The following is a 21,430-nucleotide window of genomic DNA, read 5'->3' as shown; positions in this document are numbered from 1 at the left end:
TTGTGTGCCTGTTATGTGGTACTTTAACACTGTTGCTAAATATATTAAATTTTCAGGGTTGCCAACTCTCACGCATTTGGCGTGAGACACACACTTTCAGGCTCTGTCTGACGATCTCACTCTGCCCATGTAAATCTCACGCCAAATTGGCAAACCTGCTTGCGATTTTAAACAAAGTCAGCTTTCAGATGTTGTAAGTTTTAATACTAAAGTCAAACGATAAATACCGTTTTGGCGCACTTAATGTGATGTAAATCGTAAAATGTAGCGCTTTTAACGCCAGAGCCATTGTAAAACAGTGCTGCGACAAGCTTTGATCTCGCCGGCGTCGCCACCACGTCGTCACGTGATTCAAGGAGCTCCGCAAACAAACCAGCGTTGACAGTATATGTGTTTAAGTAGGATAGAGAAGACAGCTTCAATATACAGGTATTTGCAGCATTTTTGGCAAACATTACAGCATATTATGCATTGATTTTTACGTCGATAACATTTACAGTAGAATTTTATCCTGGAGAGTGATGGAGAAAATTAAACATGGTTTTATTACAAAAAAAAAAAAAAATTAAAATTTTTTTTTTTTTTTACTATAGTTAAACCATGGTAACCACAAATTAACCATAGTCCTGCTACACTAACCATAGTTTAACCATGGTATTTGTAGTAAAACTATGGTTATACAAATGGTAATCAATGCACCAAAAAACATTACTACACTTTTACTATAATAAAATCATGTTTTCATTTTCATAAGGGTTACCCTCAGGTATTGCTTACTTAGAATGTGACCATGTATGTTCTGTATTTTAGTTATATATATATATATTATTTCTATTACTTATATTACAATTAGTGTAGTATTTAAGGTTAAATAGAGAAAAGGGTTTTAAATTCCAATGCAAAGAAGCAAATTAGATTCATTTTGTGGTCAGAAAAAAAACAAAAAACATTTTTATTTGTAATGCCATGGTTTACCCACTAGGTACCTGTATGGCTCTTTACTAAATATACATGTATCTAGAATATTGCAGGTTATTCATTTTCATTTTTCATTATTCATATTCAAGTTTTTCATTTGAATAAATATTTAGAAATGATTAAACACTATATTTTTAAATGTGAAATTTAAAAAGTTAATAACATACTTTTTTAATAACACACAATGAAAGCAAGCAAATACTGAATTTAAACCGAGTGTAAAATTGTGCTAAAAAGACATTCGGCTGAATTTTATCCCCTTATATGTACAGTATATACACATAGAAACAAATAAATATGGAATCGAGATTGTCACCCCCCCCCCAACCCCCCAACCCCCACTCCAAAACAAACAAAAAAAAAACAAAAAAACAATCTCACTCCAAGCTGAAGATAAAAGTTGGCAACCCTGATATATGTTACTTTGTACACTCTTCATATTACAGTCCTGCAAAGATAACAGAAAATTATCTCAGTTGCTGTCCTGCGGCAAAACATGAAGGCAGTTGCGTTTAGATCAAACTTAGTATAGTGCGACCTAGACACGTCAGTGAATGGTGGGATATTTTCGTAAATAAAATTATCCTGCCTGAAGAACTGCGTGAAAACGTATGCCTGTTCCGTCTTTATTATGTACAATAAGTGAGCGTTTTATGAGGTTTTACACAAGCGCAGCAAGGCGACGATTCGATGTTGATGAGAAACGCTTTAAAACGCTAGTGAGGACAGAGAGAGTTTTGAAACGACTCTGGTAAACAAAAACAAAAAAACAGCATATGCTGGTAGGTATGTTTTGATGCTGGTTTAGGCTGGTCCTTTGCTGGTTTATGCTGGTCCTTGACCAGCAACATGACCAGCATAAACCAGCAAAGTTGTGCTGGGTTTTTTTTTTTTCACCAGGGAAAACGCCGTTTTTAAATATATTCGCTTGAATGTAGACATAGCCTGAGTGCGTCAGGTAAGAGAGACAAACAAAATGTGCTTGGCTGCGTTTTTCAAAAGCAACGTAAGCCCAAATTGATCGTAGAACCATTGTCACCAATGGAGTTACGATCAACTTAGGTAAACATTGATTTTGGGAAACGCAGCCCTGAGCAGTGGATTTCCATGACTGGAGTTGAGAACCACTGCACAAAAGCATCATGAAAAATGTCCACCTCTATGTTGTCCTTGTAAATATTTAAAAAATAACCAAAATATATCATATATATTATTAATTATTTAGAGTCTGACTGTGAAATTGAGTAAGAGGCTATTAATCTTAGATTTTTAAATTTGCATTTTTTATGTGAGGTTGGAATTGGGTTTATGAGCCTTAAAATACAGATACTTTCTGGACCGTGATCATGTGTGTGCGCACAATGAACAGTTAGTTGTGTTAACTGATGTAAGGAATTATTAATAAATGTATTCCTGCATGTACACTATTCCAGCCAATGCTTCACACTGTACATTGGTAAAAATAGATGAATTTTGTACATGTGACAGTCTGTAAAACTTAAAGAGACCAGGGGGTCTTTGGTGCACCTCATTTGTCTCACTTTGTCATTGTTTCAACAGCAGAACAGAACACAGTGTTCCTGAACATTCATACTGTAAGCTGGACTGCAGACAAACACCACGCACACACACAAATATGAACACGGATATTATTATCTTACATCAAGAAAACAAATTTAAAGTTGAGTGAAGGTGAGTTATGTTTAGTTGTGTGTGTCTTTTGTTGTAGGAGTGGGTGGTAGGTATGCATGAGAGGTGTGTGTAATGTGTTCATATATAGTGTTTGCAGTCTGGCTAGTTTTAAATCACTCTCACAGTCCAAACAGCACAGATTTCAACACAAAGGTAAGAACCTCCACTGCTTTATTTTGTAAATAAAGCAAAAGTAAATGCGAACCCTTGTGAAAATGCATTTATGCTTATATATGAGAGATCCATATATAAGGTCCAGGTGTAAAACTCATCTTTGTGTGTTTGAGTTTTTGTCTGAGTGGGTTTGGATTATGTCACAGGGGTTCTTCCTCTAACTGTGATCAATGACAATTTAACAAAACAAGCTATGAAGATGATTTCACTATTCTGGGAAGTGAGGAGGACATCCTGCCATTATGTTAGAGACTTAACCGATACGTGTGTGATGTTGTGCTGTTTGATCCTGGAATGTTTTAGGAGGAGGACATGGCTTTTATGCATGTATAAGCTAATTTTGTGATTAGATTTAAATCTAATAATGTCACAATATTGCACAAATCAGACCTGCTTGATTTCATTCTCACTAAAGTGTTTTCATGACATTTAATAAGACAAATTATTGTTTTGATCTGAAATCAAACTCTTACAATGCATGCAAGAACATTATTCATAGAAAAAGAAAAGTAAAGTATCTGTACACAGAACAAATCCTTTCAGACTGCTGACGCTAAAATAAAAACACCAGTGAGGGAAGTGTGGGAATATATCAGTTCATATCATAATTAGCTCATATGTAATAAAGGATGTGCAAGTGAAAACCTAAGCATTTCACAAACAACACACTCACAAGATCTTACAGACAGTTTGCTCATCACTCTTGTGTTTGTGTTGCTGTTTTATGACCTGTTCTTCCTCTTTGCCATTGTCCTGAATGTCTTCCAGCTCATTTATTTTTAGCTATTTACGTCTTCACCACTTAAGTGCTAAAGGACTAATACACCCCAACACAATGCAATTACTATGTCAAGTGCATTTCCAAACAGTGCATGAAGACAATGTAGGAAAAAAAAAATCACAACACATATTACTGTGTGACAGCACCAGAGTTTCTGTTCTGGATGGCATGCTAGAAAACACACACAAACTGAGTAAACAATGTGGCTGTGCCGCATTTTTGTACAGTATGTGCATGTATCATCCGGGGGAGTAGAGGAGCCTGTTTGCGCCAGTCTAAACCTGTTCTGACTGAGATTAGATCAAATCTGTAATAATGTTGACCAACTGGCACCAAAAACGGAGAGCATCAAACAACATACTGTACTTATGGTGTGGATAATAACAGAAAGAGTGATAGAAAAATTTCATGTCTTTCTAATGTAGGCCTGACTGAAGAAGAGGATCTTGCCATGCCCAGTGGTATAAACATGCAGAAACACACACACAAAATATACATTTATAAACAATATATGCTCTAACAGATGGTTTTCAATGATTGTAGATGAGAGGCAGGCCGTATTCCAGGCGACAAAAGTTCGAAACCATTTGAAGAATGATGGAAGCTGGATCAACAAATCTCAAGATGTTCAGGACACACAGTCAGATGTAAAAGCACGGTAAATGCAGGTTTTCGCTGTCATCTGCTGGCTGAGAGTGGTATTATCAACCAGCAAAAGGCCTTTCTCCTGTTTGCTTGAACATTTAAATTGATCAGTGTGAACATCACTGTCTCTCTCAATTTCTCACTTCTGTTTACAGTAAACCAATAAAGCTAGTGAAACCTAAAAATGATTCATCACCTGAGAGCAGTTTGGCTTCTCCCTCTATCAATCCATGTGCAGAGAGTGCCGTCACCGTCTCCTCCAGCCAGGACTCCTCCATACCTCCTCAAAGCTCTTATGTTATGTCAGCCTTAAGGAAGTTTGAGTGAGAGCTGTTCTTATGTTCCTAGCGTGTGATAATTGTATTTAGAGTTTCTGCATTCAGTACATGTTTCCATTCAATAACTTCAACCATCTGCTCTTCCTAAGGCCAAAAGAAAACACACCAGTCAGGAATGGTTCCAATCTGGCCAAAAGGTTTGATACATATCTAAGTACTGGATAGCGCCTTTTATTCTTTAATTTCCTCAAATGCAAGTTAGAACAGCTGAAGCAGAAATCCCATTCATTTCTAATTGCTATATCAACATTTAATATTTCATTAAAGACAATCAGTTGCTTCATAATTATTCTGAATGTGTTCCAGTGCACATCCTGACATTGAGGACTCCAGAAGAGCACATGTAGAGGAAGCAGCAAAGACATCCATAGTCAAACCCGCAGAGCAACCACCTGCAGATGTTCCTGTAAAGGACATAGTGAAAAAACCTATCGTCAAACCTGTAGAGGAACCATTGAAGACACATGCAGACACTCCTAAAATGAATGAAGTGAAGAAACCTATCGTCAAACCTGTAGAGGAACCATTGAAGACACATGCAGACACTCCTAAAATGAATGAAGTGAAGAAACCTGTAGTCAAACCTGTAGAGGAACCATTGAAGACACATGAAGACGCTGCTAAAATGAATGAAGTGAAAAAACCTATCGTCAAACCTGTAGAGGAACCATTGAAGACACATGCAGACACTCCTAAAATGAATGAAGTGAAGAAACCTGTAGTTAAACCTGTAGAGGAACCATTGAAGACACATGCAGACACTCCTAAAATGAATGAAGTGAAAAAACCTATCGTCAAACCTGTAGAGGAACCATTGAAGACACATGCAGACACTCCTAAAATGAATGAAGTGAAGAAACCTGTAGTTAAACCTGTAGAGGAACCATTGAAGACACATGAAGACGCTGCTAAAATGAACGTAGCGGAGAAACCTATAGTCAAACCTGTAGAGGAACCACTGAAAACACATGCAGATGCTCCTAAAAAGGAGCTAGTGGAGAAACCTGAAGAAAAACCTGTGGAGGAACCATTGAAGACACCTACAGATGTTCATGTAAAGAACATAGTGGAGAAACCTGTGGAAGAATCACTGAAGACACATATAGAGGAAACAGGGAAGACACCTGTGAAAACAGTCAAAACTCTACATGAGACCCCAGCAAAACCCTCAGGTATGCTGACTACAGAGAATAAAGGAGAAAATATGGTTGAACAAGTCACAGTAGCACATGCACCTATAGTTGAAGCTCCACTTGCACCCAGACAAGCACAAAACCAGCCTACATGTATCCAACATGGGGAGTCATCAACTAAAACAACTACAGAACCAACTGAAGAGCACCACAAATTGAACAGTAAAATTCAGTTGAAGTAAGTCATTTATGAGACACCTTCATTTAGATATAATGTCTGTGGACTTGTTTGAGTAGGTGTTATAATATTTTTCTTTAATTAATTTCTATAGCAGTAACACTAAAATATGTAATTAAAGGATCCATAAAATATTAACACAGTATAGTTTATTAGCCAAACACACAGAAACAACACTGTGAGATGAAGTGTGACCTGTCTGTCTTACTAAATGCCTGCATTTATTTTTACAGTGTACTTTACAGGTTCTAGTATTTAACACAGTTTCATTCCTAATAAGATGTGTGTACATCTGTCCCTTTGCAGCAACAAAGATAAAACCCTGTGTTCCTTCTGCAAGCTGCCCGTAGATGGAAATGTGAAAATCTCCATCAACATTCCTGCCATTTGCTGCCATCCGGATTGTTTCAAGGTAATCTTTTCTTCCTCTCAGGCTCAGAAGCCAGTGTCTCACTCTTCCACCAAATTGTTTTCATCTGAGTCTTGTCTGTATATTTCCATCTGGTATTAAGGTTTTGGTGATCCGTTCGCAAGTGGTCAGTGCTAAATACACGTGTAAACAAGGTCAAAAATATTTTGTAATGGGATCATTGAAACCTACAGAAGCCCTGAGGAATTCACCTTTATATATTTGTATATATGTAGCTTAAATGCACTTTTTATTAAAATATCCAAAAACCACAAGAACAGTGTTACATATTTTGCTGACGTGTACTTGGATCATCCAAAATGTTTCCAAGCGTAATTCCAATAAGTAATTTATCTAGTGGCCTGTCCCTCGTCATAGAGGATTTTAACAACATGTCATCAATCGGCCATATTGGCGGCACTGAATGTAAACAATGCCACTGAAACAAACAAATCTCACATATTTTGCTGATTATTGCTGCTGAAAATGGTCAATTATTGTCATGTTTTGGGTTGTACTAATCAGTCAGACCAGGAAAAACATTTGGAGTACTATAGACTGCCAGAAGTTATAACAAATCAAGGAGAAGAAGGTAAAAAACTGTCTGAGGAACAATAGGTGTTTGTGGTTGGCCAAACTGAACCAGGATTTCCAGTGCAAGAATCTTCAAACAACATTCGTGTTTGTCCTTATCATTTCCGGTCAGGTAGGTGAAATATTATGCGAATATCTTAATACTGCTCATACGTATCTTTACCACCTACTAACTTTAGTTTGTCAAAACTACTGCCTACTAAGTCCTTCTCTGTATGAATTAGCAGCTTCCACATGTTTTTTTCTGTGGTTTAGACAGCATAAATTAGCAGAACAACGTATTCAGTAGTACATTAACCATGCAGTCCATTCTGTTGTTTTACATCCAAGTATCTCCAACATGGCCGTGGTTTAGGGTGACTGACCAAACCATGACGTAAGCGCAAATCGTCTATAGTGTCGCCAATGATGTCCTACACCCTCGATTTCCAGTTTTATTTTGTAGAAAACATGGAAACACTAAAAGTGGTTTTAATATGTCATGTGTTTTATTAGACAGGTGACAAACACACAGAGTAGCATTATAACAGAACTTTCAGCACACTCAAATGTATCTAGTATGATACAACAGCAATGCTTTACCCCTCATACGCATGACTGGAAGGAGCGGGAGCAGACTACTGTGGCATAATAAAATCTCCGCTGCTCTGCCATGTCACATTCGTCTCTCATTAGCAATCGTTCCACCTGCTTTGTTTCTATTTCACGGCTTTCAGCCCCACCCTGCTTCATACTACAGTGACAATAATACATCTGTAAAACATTAGCTCATCCATGAACATGATTTTTGCCTGAGTCCCTTGGATTTCATCGGCTGTGTAATGACGATGACATCTCCCATGATTCCACTCTCAATCACTGTGTCATTAAACTACACATTTCTCTGTTTGTTTTAAATATGCGCCCTCTAGTGGTGAAAATTACATACTGTGCCTTAAAAGAGGTCCATTTTTTTAAGGAATACTAGGGAAATTTTTGTCATAATTTACTCACCCTCAGAAGAATTTTGAAGAATACAGTTGATGGTAGCCATTAACTTTCATAGATTGGAAAAAAGAATGATGTGGAAGTTAGAATGAATTTTGTTTTTTTGTAATGAATGTATATATGCTAATAAGCTTTGAAAATAATAAACAAATCGAATCACTGCTGATTTTTTTAGAGACAGGTTTTGTGTTGTAATCTAAGTCTTGTGTTGTAATCTAAATATTTCTGTATTTAACCTTTTTAAAAAGTATAAAGGAAAATCTCAGATGTTAAAGGAGAAGTCCACTTCCAGAACAACAATTCACAAATAATTTACTCACCCCCCTTGTCATCCAGGATGTTCATGTCTTTCTGTCTTCAGTCGTGAAGAAATTGTGGTTTTTGAGGAAAGAATTTTAGTATTTTTCTCCATATAATGGACTTCATTGGTGCCCCGATTTTGAACTTCCAAAATGTAGCTTAAATGCAGCTTCAAAAGGCTCTAAACCTTAAGACCCCTCTTCCCAGCCGAGGAAGAAGGGTCTTATCTAGCGAAACGATCGGTAATTTTTTTCGGAAAATATATATATTTTTTTATACTTTTTAAACACAAAAGCTTGTGTAGCACAGGCTCTGGGATGCGCATTCACGATGCTATGTACTATTGAATCACATTGAAAAGGCCACGCAGAACTACAGACCCAGTGTTTACAAAGTGAACGCGCAAAGACTAAGAAAGTGCAAGTAAGTTTGTAAACGCTGTTTACAAACAAAAAAGTACAATGATGTCCTCTCAAACTGTAGGAGAAAATAATATGGAGTTTTTCGCCATACTTAGTTCACTGACGATGAACTTGTGACAGCCTCATAAGATGAACGAACAACTCGAAAAACCGAGGGCTCGAAACAGGTGAAAAAATTCCAGTACAAAACTTAATAGGATGTTGCGCATGCGTCACTGAACGAATCACTCTCAAGACGACTTGTTCTTCCCGAGTAACATTAAAGATTCATTCAAAATGAAAGAATCGTTCAAAAATGACTCATTACTAATTCGTAGCATCATGGACGCACATCCCAGAGCCTGTGCTACACAAGCTTTTGTGCTTAAAAATATACACATTTTTATTTTCCAAAAAAAAAAAGAAAAAGACTGATCGTTTTACTAGATAAGACCCTTCTTCCTCAGCTGGGATCGTTTAGAGCCTTTTGAAGCTGCATTTAAACTACATTTTGGAAGTTCAAAATCGGCACCAATGAAGTCTATTATATGGAGAAAAATCTTGAAATGTTTTCCTCAAAATCCATAATTTCTTTACAACTAAAGACAGAAAGACATGAACATCTTGGATGACAAGGGGTTGAGTAAATTATTTGTAAATTGTTGTTCTGGAAGTGGACTTCTCTGTTAACAGCAGGTGGAAACAATAGGTTATGACTGGAAGCGAGTCCCAAAATGAACTTGCAAAAAACCACATTGCCAATGGCAATGAATTTGTTTTGAAATGTTTTATGGCCATTTTTTTCTCATTGTTCATTTTCTTTGAGAATTATGATGTGCTGCAATGTGATCAGTACAGCTGTGTCTCTCTTTGTGTGTGTGTGTGTGTTTTAGTGTAATGATTGCAGCACTCCTCTGGGTGATCTCTCTTCATCTATGTACCACTATGCTGGGAAAATCCTCTGCGGGAACTGCTTTGATCAAATCTTCCAGCTCTGATGACTCATCCCACAGCAACCTACTCCACTACAACTTATCGCCATGACAACTAAGCACATCTCAGTGTCTACGACTAAGTTTGCACTAATTAAACAAAAATCTTTGAACTGCTGTCATAGGGTTATTGCACATAAATCCAACACCATTTTTTCCATAAACGATCATTGCGGCTTATACTGACAAAATACTTCATTGGGGATTAAAAAAGTATTTCTTTCTTTTTGATCAATATATTCCTTGTCTTCTTATAACAATTCATAATTTAAATGGCATTTTTTTCTTTAAAAAAAACATTATCAGCTTGAGTTATCATGTCTGTAGCTGTGAGAAGAAGTGACAACACTCATGGTCAGCTTTCATTAAAGGAAATTAAACTTTATTGCATGAGTTTCAATAACATTAACACACAATATTATGTAAACTCACTTTAGTCTGAATTCTGCACAAATTGTATTAATCATTTACAGTTATCTATCTTACTGTAGAAATATTTTTTAGTTTTCTGAAGTGAGCCAGTAAGTCAGTGTTGCCAAGTCTGCAGTTTGCCGTGGAACTGGGCTACTTTAACACTGTTGCCACAGGTTGTTTATCATATCTGCAGGATAAACAACCCCAATGTGATATTTATACTCTGAAATGCAAATTTTACCAAGGGAACCCTGCCAAAAAGCATGTGTTTTACCCCCCCGGATTGTGACTGGGCTAGTTTTGAGTAGCAATTGGGCGGGTTTTTGTTGTGAAAACCTGGCAACCCTGAAGTAAGTAAACAATAAAAAAAAAAAAAACCATTAGTTCTTTTGATCGAGCACCATCATTGATCAGGTTCATATTGCCACAGTTAGTCAAAATATACAACAAATACACCCACAAACATAAAATCACACATAAGAGTGTCTGTAAATACTGAATTCAAACTGACACAAAGAAAGCTGCTCACTACAGTGCTGCTTCTCTACGTGTCACACAGAATAAAAACCCGCATCTGACTGGGGAAACAACAAACAACTCAAGCCCTCTCAGAAAGATGGAATGTGTAAGAGCGAGAGAGACGAGAAAGGCTAAAATCCTGGCAAACTGCAAGGCATTAATAAAACCATGAAACACAATGAATACAATCATTAAAATGAATGAATGGCCATGAGAAAAAAGATAAAGCACTATAATAATGTGTGTGGCAAATACACAGACAGAGGAGACAAATGAAGAAAAACAGAAGCTAGATTCCACTCCTCCAGAGATCTACTGTACAGTAGTTTGTGGTTTTATGTGTAGCAATTTTTTTATTGGTCAACTTGCTAATTTGTCTCATGAAACCAGTGGTTTTGGTGTGTTTGTGCTCTGTATGATAGAACTCTGCAGGGGCTTCATGGAGCTCTTTTGTGTTTCCTCACCGGCCACAGTAATGACACCACTGAAACTGCTGCCACAGGCAACAGGAAAGCGGGCCTTGCAACACCGAACCTAGCAACGGATTCCCTTCCTCCCGAGAAACCTTAGAACAGCGTAGTTGTAGGTGGTGGCAACTACGTAAACAAACTAGAAAAAAAAAGAAGAAAAGGAAGAATTAACACATGTGTCTGATGTGTTCTTCTGCAAAAGGTTTTTTAACCAGAGGAAATCTGAGCTCTTGTGACACTAGTGTTTATATCCCTTCGAGACTCACTTTACTATAAACATCAGAGAAGGAATGCAATTCCAACAATAGCACATCATTATTTATTTACAGTTTTGTCCATAGCAGCGTATAGCTCTTATGTTTTAGAGGAGCAATCCCCCTGGAGCAGCAGGGGCTTAAAGGAATGGTTCACCAAAAAATGAAATTTCTGTCATTAATTTCTCACCCTTATGTGGTTCCAAATCTGTAAAACCTTTGTTCATCTTCAGAACACAAATTAAGATATTTTTGATGAAATTCAAGTGCTTTCTGACCCTGCGTAGACAGCAATTAAAATAGTCCATGTGACATCAGTGGTTCAACTGTAATTTTATGAAGCTCCGAGAATACTTTTTAAGGTTGAACCTAATTTTATCAATGTCCTTACTGGGCCTTGAACATCAAAAATATCTTCATTTGTGTTCTGAAGATGAAGGAAGGTCTTACGGGTTTGGAAACACATAAGGATGAGTAATTAATGACAGAATTTTTATTTTGTATCACTTTAAGCTCTTTGTATAGTATAGTATAGTTGAACATTTCAGGACTGGACTCTTAAAAGGTTTGTTAATGCATTTATAATTTCCTACTATCTGGCATAGCTATTAATTGAATAGCATAAAATTTGCACATGCAGATTTTCTAAAAAATAAGAAAAAAGAAGTCACAGAAAAAATGTGATTACGTTCTATTCAGTCTATTCAGAACAAAGACCAAAAAGTGAGGTGCATTGTAAATCTACATCAGTTCTATGTAAATCTTACGGTTTACTTATTTACGGTTTTACATGTTTGTATCAATCTTAATGTGCTCCTCAGCACAACAGAGGAGCCCTGGTTGGTCCTAGTGGCTGTCTTTAGATAAAGCCTGAGAAGTTACTTCTGCCAAATATACAGGAAAAGGGAGTAGAGACACTGGGGATCTGTCAGTAGCAGAGAGGTCAGTTACTGATTGTAAACTAAACATTCCCCTGCTGTACTTCCGTTATTAACTTCATGCTGTTTGACAGCTCTGCACTCTGACCTCAAGGAATTCAGTGCAAATATAATCCCAGTGAATTTTAATTCAATGTCAATGGCGTATAAATAAATATAAGTGAATGTGTAAATATGATAATCAATCATTGTACATTTAAATATATAAATATGTAACACAGTGCTTGTAAAGATGGACCGACCACTGTCAACTGTGATTTTTAAAAATCATTTCATGAAGATTGCTGAGGCGGATTTGCTAATAAATAATTGATGCTTTCCAAAAAAAAAAAAAAAGAAAACTAAGCAATGAGGCTCTTGAAGATGGCCTCTATCACCTTGCACAAAATCTTCTACAACTATGAATGACTTTTAAAGCTCACAGGTGTAAAACATTAGATCACTTACCAGGGCAAGAAGGGTGATTCCTGCTCCGGCAAATGCACAGATGTAAAGGTCATAGGTCACGTAGAACTGGAAACATAAAAAGTATATATATATAAGTGATATGACTTCTTAAAACCTGAGTATGTGTATATGTATCCAGGAATATAAACATCTAACCTCTGGTGTTTTGCAGATGTTTGCCAGTGTATTTCCACAGACAATCCCCGGCAAAGCATTCCAGGGAAGAAAACCTATATAGAACAACACAGACATCAAGATTGTGAACACACACAAGCACATATGTACAGATGAACACACACGTACAGTATATGTACAGAAACGCAGGTGCAGACATACCATACATCCGTGCATCCATGCAGACCCTTGATTGCTGGTTGAACAAGGTGGTTTCTGACAGAATGTTGACTTTGTGACAGGAGCTTTCCATATTAATGAAGAAAAGCACAGGAATGGCTGTGAATCCAAAGACAACCAGCCAGATCACAGCGAGCACGTACGTCAGGATTATGAACTGGACAAGAGAAACAGCTAATTAGATTAGTGCAACATAACAGCCATGGACATTGCAAACTATATAAGAAAGTAAGTAAAATTTCATTTATATACAGCAGCACCTCAACAGTGTTTTAAAGGGATACTTCACCCAAAAAAGAAAATTCTGTTAATTACTCATGCTCATGTCATTCCAAACCTGTAAGATATTCTTTTTCAAAACACAAATTAATATATTTTAATTAAATCCAAAAGCTTTCTGAACCTGCATAGACAGCAATGTAACTGCCACGTTCAAGGCCCAGAAAGGTAGTAAGAATATCGATAAAATAGTCCATGTGGCATCAGTGGTTCAACCTTAATAGTATGAAGCTACGAGAATACTTTTTGTGCACAAAGAACACAAAAATAACTTTATTCAACAATTTTTTTTCTTCCGTGTCTTTGACATGCATTCACAAAAGTGCTCAACACATGTGTTGCGAAGTTGAAAAAATTGTTGAAAAAAGTTATTTTTGTTTTCTTTGTGCACAAAAAGTATTCTCGTAGCTTCATACTATTAAGGTTGAACCACTGATGTCACATGGAATATTTTAGTGATGTCCTTACTAAATGTTTCTGGGCCATGAACGTGTCAGTTGTGCTGCTGTTTCAAAGAGAGCAAAGCTCTCGGATTTCATCAGAAATATCTTGATTTGTGTTCTGAAGATGGCCGAAGGTCTTGTGAGTTTGGAACGACATGAGGGTAAGTAAATAATAAAACTGACTTTATAAAATAGCTGATTAAACCTCCCTAATAATAAAGGGAGTTTACGCACAATCAAGCAAGTTGCTGTTGGATGATCCGAGTTATCTAGCTGGAATATATTTAGGAATTTCAAAAAAACAACCAAAACAAACAAAAAAAAACAAAAAACAAACCCTTCCCATTACTTTTTAAGGTTTTAATCTTTTTTTAATAATTATTATCAATTAATGTTATATTGTGAAATTAATTAATGAATTAATTATAATAAATTATTATAATAATGGCTATTTTAATTGTATTTTAATGTTTTTAGGCCCAGAAATCACATTTTGAAATGTTTAACTTTTCCACACCCTATTTCATTATCAAGAAAGATGCAAAGGTCCAATGACCACAAATTTTAAAAACCAACTCTCTCTCTCTTTCTATACACACATATATACTCACAGTCAGGCTGATGCAGCGCCCAAACTGGGTGCTCCTGAATTCTCCAAACGTCTGCTTTACTGCACTGGTGGTGTAAAAACCTTCAGCCAGGAGCAACAATCCATAGAGGAAAAAGAAGGAGGCCAGACCGTAGATCACATACTGGAAATATTTTATACTGAAACACAAAATATAGAATAAACACACAAATGAGAACAAACAAGACTAAAGAACACTGATTAATGAAAAAAGCAATTGTGTTCTCACATGATCTTCCGTGCTGTGCTATACACAATCACAAAAAAGTGAAAAGCTCAATAACTCACAAGTCTGCCAGTACAATGAAATCCTGGACGTCCCTTGCGAAGTAGAGCTCTACGAATGTGCGTGTGTGAGTAAGCGCCTCATGCCCTCCCCCACAGAAGAGCGCCACACCGGTGTAGCAGAGCAGGGTGGCCAGCAGGCTGGTGTAGGGCACTGCGCCCAGGCAGCGGATGCAGCAGTCATAGCAACCTGTAGGTGAGTAATATATCAACACACCAACTGCACATGCAGCACACACAATACACACGCACATTTATACACGCACACACACACACACACTACCACTAATACATAAGTGCACTCATAATCAACTATAAAATCAGTTCTAAATGAGTATGCAAACAACTTTTAAGAGTTAGTTAGCCTACAGTTAGTCAAGGACACACACAAAAACACACACAGACACATGCACTCTATGAGTAAATGTATCTGACACACACACACAGTCTTGTAAATAGTCAGTGTATAATGGAATCATAAATGAACAAGCCAAATGCAGACGGAATCTCGAACCATTAAAGAAACCCAAATTACAAAAACCTGTAAAAAGTAGTAAAAAAGTAAAACATAAGGAAGCAGAAGAGATGACTATGCGCTATATGCACCAACAGATTTAACTTGCAAAACAACTACATCAATAAAATGCTTAAAACAGTTCTTTTTTTAAGCAACTTAACCAAAAGAAGCCAAAACAAACGATGAGCCCCAGAAGGCTCAGCTATGGATTTCTGCGGTCTCCAGCCTGTGAGAGAAGGTGATGCATCTCAGGTCACCTAGCGCTTTACACAACCACGGCTGTTTCACTGGAAACATGGACACTGCTGAGTCGAACCCACGCCAGGAGAGAGCCGTGCAGACGCTTGTCCACTCACTCCAGACAGATTTCTGTCCTCTGTTTCTGCGATGTCTAAATTGAGGGAGGTAAATTCGCTTTCTTTCTTCAGATACACTCCACTGTCCACCTCAAGGAAGAAAAAACGCATCGCCTAAGCTGCTCCTCTCCCTCCCTTGCTTCTTTCTCTCCTTCTTTCCCTCCCTCGCTCTCTCTCTCTCTCCTGAGCAGCCTGGTGTCAGGGTGAGATTCGGGGTGTGTGCGTGTGTTTTCATGTGTGTTTGAGGTTTTGTGGTCAGAAAAAGAAGCACTTGTGACAGACATAATGGCTTTTGTTTTAACAACAAAAACTATCATTGTGAACAAACAAAATGCACACACACAGCAGGCCTCAGCAGTGGAGTACGTCATTGTGTTTCCACTCATAGCGGCACAGACAGACACATACTGACACCGCTGGGGTTACAATTGGGATCATGGCAGGTCAACCAGTCTTTTACACTCTTTTTAAACTGGGTTCTTCCCAACAAGTGTTAAAACAGCCTTCATCACACCTTCTTTTTGAGAATGCAGAAATGATTTTGGCTCCATCCATCCATTTTCCAAACTCCTTGGGTGATTTTGGGTCTGAAACTTCAAATAAACTCTTCAAGTACATTATTAAAGGGATAGTTCACACAAAAATGAACATTCTGTCATCATTTACTCACCCTCATGCTGTTTCAAAACTTTTTTCACTGGAACACAAAAAGAGATGCTCTGAAAAATGTCTGTTTTTTTGTCTGTACAGTGAAATTCAGTGTAGTCCGGCCCTTACAAAAATTAACCGTGGTTTTACTACAAATGAAACCAAAAACCAATGGTTACTATAATTAAACCATGGTAACCACAAATTAACCATGGTTTTGCTACCAACTGTGGTTATAAAAATATTAATCAATACGCCAAAAAAAACATGGTTACTACATTTTTACTACAATAAAACCATGGTTAATTTTCTTAAAAGACTTTTTTTGGACACCAGTGTTTCTTTGTGTTTCATAGAAGAAAGAAATGTTTACAGGTTTGAAACAACGTGAGGGTGTAAAAAATGATGTCAGAATTTTCATTTTTGAGTGAATTATAGCTAGTTTTGAGCAGAAAATCACATTATGGTTCAAACAGAAGATGTGATTCTGCAGAAGGCTGATAAGCTCTTACCAAAAAAAGAGAAACCTACAAACAATTCAGTGCATACATACATATGAACCCTTCTGCATGAATTATTTTCCCATTTTAAACTGGCACTGGGCCGTACAGGAGCCCCCCTCAGAGAAGAGAATAATTGACCTAAAGACCTTGTGTGACCTCTCTCTGGAGTCTCCTGAGGTTACTGGTCTTCTCATCCACACCTCTGAGGCGTCGTAGAAACTGTCTTAGCCAATCAAAACCGGAGGCAGCTGGTTAATCAATCAAAACAACCTTTTAATTAATAAGGATCCATTAAATGTATATCCATCATAAATGCAGGAGTGATGCTTTTAAGACCAACCAGATGGCATCTTACACACAACATACAAAAAAGAATCATTAAAAGGCTTGTATACATTTGTCTTAACAACTTATATGACATGCATATCACAATCACACCAATCAATTAAAATTCTGCTCATATAAATGAGCTTACTTATGAAATAATGAACACTGTAGCAGTGGTTAAAATGGGTTCAGGTGAGTTCAGGTAGACTTACCCATGTGAGTATGTGTGTGCGTATCGCGCTCTGTCTCTCTGATGTGCCGTGTAGTTTAATCTCCCTCGATGCTTTTATGATTCTCACTCACGCTTTTGTCCCTGGAACAATAAACAGACCCCTCTGCTCTCTCTCACAAACACACACACATACTGGGGCAGATCTTAAAGACGCAGCACCCTCTTTCACTGCCATGATAAATAAAGAGTAAGTGTGTTTGTTTGTTTGTGTTTCAGTGCAGTGAACCCTAAATGTTCACATGCACATGCATGATAAAGATGAGCATTGGACAAAACGTTTGTGCACAAACTAGTAGCGCTTACTTTTGGGCTTTTGAGATTTTCTACATAAACATTCTTACACACATGTTTACTTAGCTATCTAAATGATGACATTCCATTGACATCTAGTGTTTCTACGTACAGCATGTGATAAATAACAACTGTTAGATTTGCAGTATTTATAAATACTATAAATACTACAAGTTCAACTGAAAACTGCATTTTTACAATGAAAAAGTTCTTTATTTTAATACTGTTTTAACAATTGAGGTTTTTAATCAGATTTAATGTAGCTCACTTCTGTTCAGAACTTCTACTGGGTTGGTACACACATTTATCCTTGTACGGCTGTACAGCTTTATGAGGTCATTCATTGACACAGTGCAATCCTTAGCCTCTTACCTTAACCGCAACTATCACAATTAAGTGCCTAACCCGTACCCTAACCCTAATTTGAACTTAACTTGACCCTAAAAACAAGTCTTAACCATCAAAGAGCCCTTTAAAAGGGTGCCAGAAAGTGAGGACCAGCCTAAATCCCCTCACTTTATTGGTCCTCACTTGAGTGGGCTAAAACTCAAACTGGATCTCACAAAGATAGTTGTATGAAAACACACACACACACACATTCTGAAGCAAAGTGAGTGAGCTGTGACCTTTAGAGTCAGATTGGGACAAGAGCACATTCAATACAATACTATAGTTGTGTCAGAAATAGGAACACACAGACAATTCACTCTTTCTGTAAAACACACACACAATACACACAAGTTCTCTCACTCTCTTGTAGACACGTACACAATACTATTACAGTGATGAATACAATAGGGCTAATGTGCGGTTTGAAATAAATCTAAATATTTTTGTGCGCGCCAAAAATCTGTCTTCAAACCCCTGTTCTTACACTGCAAAAAAGAAAAATAAATCTTATTATTAAATAAATCTTACTATACTCAGTATTTTTCTCTTATTTTCCAATATAAATACCTAAACATTCTTAAATCATGATACATACACTTGAGAACTTAGGGCTGCAATGTTTCCTCGATTCTATTCGAGTATTCGATTTTTAAAAATCCTTGACTGCATTTTGCCCCTGTCGGCTAATCGGCAAAATACCTTAAGTGGCGCATTCCACATATTAAACCCATTAAAAAAGCATAATAAAGCATAACGCTATTTACAAACAACAAGATATAATTAAATAACTATATGCGATGCAGGTTTAATATATGCGCTTTAATTATTTACATGCGTGTGGGATACGTACGTGCGTCTCAGAGCGGCTCCATTCACAGTAAGTTGCTGCTTCACAAACTGTTATCATTTACATGTGAGGACCGTCTGAAACTCCATATCTGGATGTTGTTGTGAGTTTGGGTTTATTATAACATTAAGAATAAACATCTGGGGACGCAACGTGAGCTATTTCACCAGGCTTGTAAGGTAAATTATTTATAAACCTATGCAAACATGCTAACTGTTCGTCGCGATTTCAAAATAAAAGTTCAAACGCCCACTCACTGAGTTTATACGTTTTGATGTTCACATATTCAAGAAATTACAGTAGCTGTAGCGTTTTTATCCTAAAGAAATGGCCAAAAATTAAAGATTAAGTGGACATTTGAATTAAATGTTGTTGAGTCAATATTAAATACGGATTACATAAAGTCAAGTGCAGTAAAGTGTGAAAACAATTGTCTGGCCGTTGGCGCCCTCTGCAGGCATTTGTTATAACGCGTAATGTACATTCGGCTATTGTTGTAAGTGGAAAGAGCAAACGTACGAAAATTTCTTTAAGTTTCAGACTTTTAACCAAAGCCAACGAGCTTCTTCACCCTTCAGAGCGGCATGGATATCACAGGGTGCCCCACATCCACATTCAGCTCTGGTGCGTGGATGTCTTGCAGGTATTTTTTACCCTTGAACCATTATGACTATTATGACACCCCCTAACAGCGCAAAGTACGACAGTCTTTCTGTAATCCATATTAAAAGTTAACTAGCCAGTAAAATCTACACAGCTGACGCAAAACTACAGAACCACAATACAACTACTATTAGCGGAAATCTGACACATTATAGTTCGAAAATGGCGGCGCCCGCGCTGACGTGAAAAATAAGGTGGATAATTATGTATTTTAACAGTTTTGTTCAATAAAACCATATGATTACTTGCTTTTGATACTTTATTTGAACTGTTATTGCCTCATTGCTATTATATATTTTAAGTCTTTTTAAGGCTATAGTTTACTTAGGTATGTTTTGATTACTACTAAACAAATTTATTATAATTATCCGATTACTCGATTAATCATCAGAATAATCGAAAGATTACTTAATTACCAAATTAGTGACAGCCCTACTTAAGAAGCAAAATTGCTTGGGTATTAATTCTTGTTTTCTGAAACAAACAAGTTACAGCTAATAAAACACTGAAATAAAATAAAATAAACACTGGCAAATATTTGGTTTTTTTATGCATAGTTTTTTTCTATCTTATATCATTTTGCTTCTTAATATCTTGATTTAAGAATGTTTAGATCTTGTTTAGCACTGAAAAATGACAAAAATACTAAGAAAAAACATTTTTGCAGTGTAATTTTTGTACATAAATACACACTGATGTAATTTACACAATGTCTTCATTGTATTAGTGAGGAAATCTTGCAGAGGTTTTTATCCACTTTATTCTTCAACACGGAAGTAAGCCTGTGGGTGAGACTTACGGTTTATTAGCCGCTGTAGGAAAATAACGAGAAGAATAACAGCGCACAGTAAATGGTAAAACTGTTTCCACTACAAATCAGTATGTTCATAATTAAAATAATACATTAAAACAATATGTTAAGAAACAACAATTTGCAATATCAAGCAGCAAAATGAGCTGTTTGTACAACTAAAAATAGCAGGATGCGGATGAGGCCGGAAGCCAGACCCATAAAATTTACAAACGGCAAAAATAATGCGGATAGATAATAGGTAATTATTTTGGCTAAACTGCAACTCTAAAGCTAACTCTCACACAAACCTGTTGATATCAGAAGATTTAAAGCAAAACACTTGATTTATGAGCATTTTAAATAGCGAGAAACACTGAAATTGTGTGTGTTGTTCTTTTGACATTTTCGAAAACATTGATTTCGAAAATATAGTCAAACCTGGACTTTGAATTAAAGCACACAGTTGTATAGAAAAAAGCAGCCCAAAAGTAAGAAGATAGGCTAATAGATTTTTAATTTTGTGTGAAATATCCCCATACAAATATTTTGTTATAGACCTATTTAAATTTTTCCTGTAGCTCTAAGATTTTCTCAGGTTCAGCTTCCAGGAAACACAAACTGACACGATGTACCCTGAACACACTTTTCTCATGAGATTATGTCAAAAACTTCCATCTGCAGACTCCAAATCAATCTTGATAAACCAGAAGCAGGAATAGTAGGCAAACTCAATATTTACTGCAAATTTGAGGCAGAAATGTACAGAGTATAAAAGAACAGACTTCTGCAAGCCGTTGTACTGACAGGCCTGAGCAGCTGCACACAGGTCACCCTCATCCACAGAGACACACTGCTGTTGTCCCACTCCACGCATCAGTTTGCCACTGTCTTTCCTCGTTAAAGTCCAGATGAATTCAAATGGTTGTAAATACTGCAAATTCTTTTATAAAGCTGTTGAACTTTCACACAAACACGTTATAACAGACAAACTTTCTGCTGGTTACCAAGGAAACTGTATCGCAAATTTGGCACAAAAATCATGGCAGGGGTGGTTAGCATGGGTACCGTGGAGAATCTAACCATCTGGCAGGATATGACGCCATGATTACACAACTGTATCCCCTGTGCAAACTCTGTGCAGCTCCATAGTAAACACGATATTTTAGAACG

General features: G+C 36.9%; 3 protein-coding genes across 5 annotated transcripts; 2 read left to right on the top strand and 1 right to left on the bottom strand.

Annotated features, from left to right (window-relative positions):
• The first annotated feature begins 2,679 nt into the window (after positions 1-2,679).
• On the top strand, positions 2,680-5,426 carry LOC127165132 (transcriptional regulatory protein AlgP-like). The gene is made up of 7 exons (XM_051109450.1): positions 2,680-2,823; positions 4,051-4,086; positions 4,169-4,283; positions 4,426-4,593; positions 4,698-4,745; positions 4,915-5,362; positions 5,415-5,426. Exons 1-7 carry the CDS (start codon positions 2,727-2,729, stop codon positions 5,424-5,426), a joined length of 924 nt encoding a protein of 307 aa, XP_050965407.1. The 5' UTR covers positions 2,680-2,726.
• Positions 5,413-9,712, top strand: si:dkey-125i10.3 (neurofilament heavy polypeptide). Its single transcript, XM_051109256.1, has 3 exons — positions 5,413-5,979; positions 6,286-6,391; positions 9,564-9,712. The coding sequence occupies exons 1-3, from the start codon at positions 5,450-5,452 to the stop codon at positions 9,666-9,668; spliced, it is 741 nt and encodes a 246-aa protein (XP_050965213.1). The 5' UTR covers positions 5,413-5,449; the 3' UTR covers positions 9,669-9,712.
• Positions 9,713-10,017: 305 nt separating this feature from the next.
• plp1b (proteolipid protein 1b) lies at positions 10,018-17,373 on the bottom strand. 3 transcript variants are annotated; one of them, XM_051109252.1, is made up of 8 exons: positions 17,257-17,372; positions 16,864-16,965; positions 14,697-14,883; positions 14,392-14,548; positions 13,041-13,215; positions 12,861-12,934; positions 12,705-12,770; positions 10,018-11,204 (listed from the first exon to the last, which is right to left on the bottom strand). In XM_051109252.1, the coding sequence occupies exons 1-8, from the start codon at positions 17,258-17,260 to the stop codon at positions 11,130-11,132; spliced, it is 840 nt and encodes a 279-aa protein (XP_050965209.1). In that variant the 5' UTR covers positions 17,261-17,372; the 3' UTR covers positions 10,018-11,129. The 3 variants fall into 3 exon arrangements, with proteins under 3 accessions (XP_050965209.1, XP_050965212.1, XP_050965211.1); XM_051109255.1 differs by lacking the exon at positions 16,864-16,965 and having other exon boundaries at positions 17,257-17,373; XM_051109254.1 differs by lacking the exons at positions 16,864-16,965; positions 17,257-17,372 and adding an exon at positions 15,468-16,810.
• Positions 17,374-21,430: the final 4,057 nt, after the last annotated feature.

This window comes from Labeo rohita, chromosome 5, assembly GCF_022985175.1.
Source record: "Labeo rohita strain BAU-BD-2019 chromosome 5, IGBB_LRoh.1.0, whole genome shotgun sequence".
NCBI classification, from domain to species: domain Eukaryota; kingdom Metazoa; phylum Chordata; class Actinopteri; order Cypriniformes; family Cyprinidae; genus Labeo; species Labeo rohita.
This window is presented reverse-complemented; position numbering and strand designations above follow the sequence as displayed.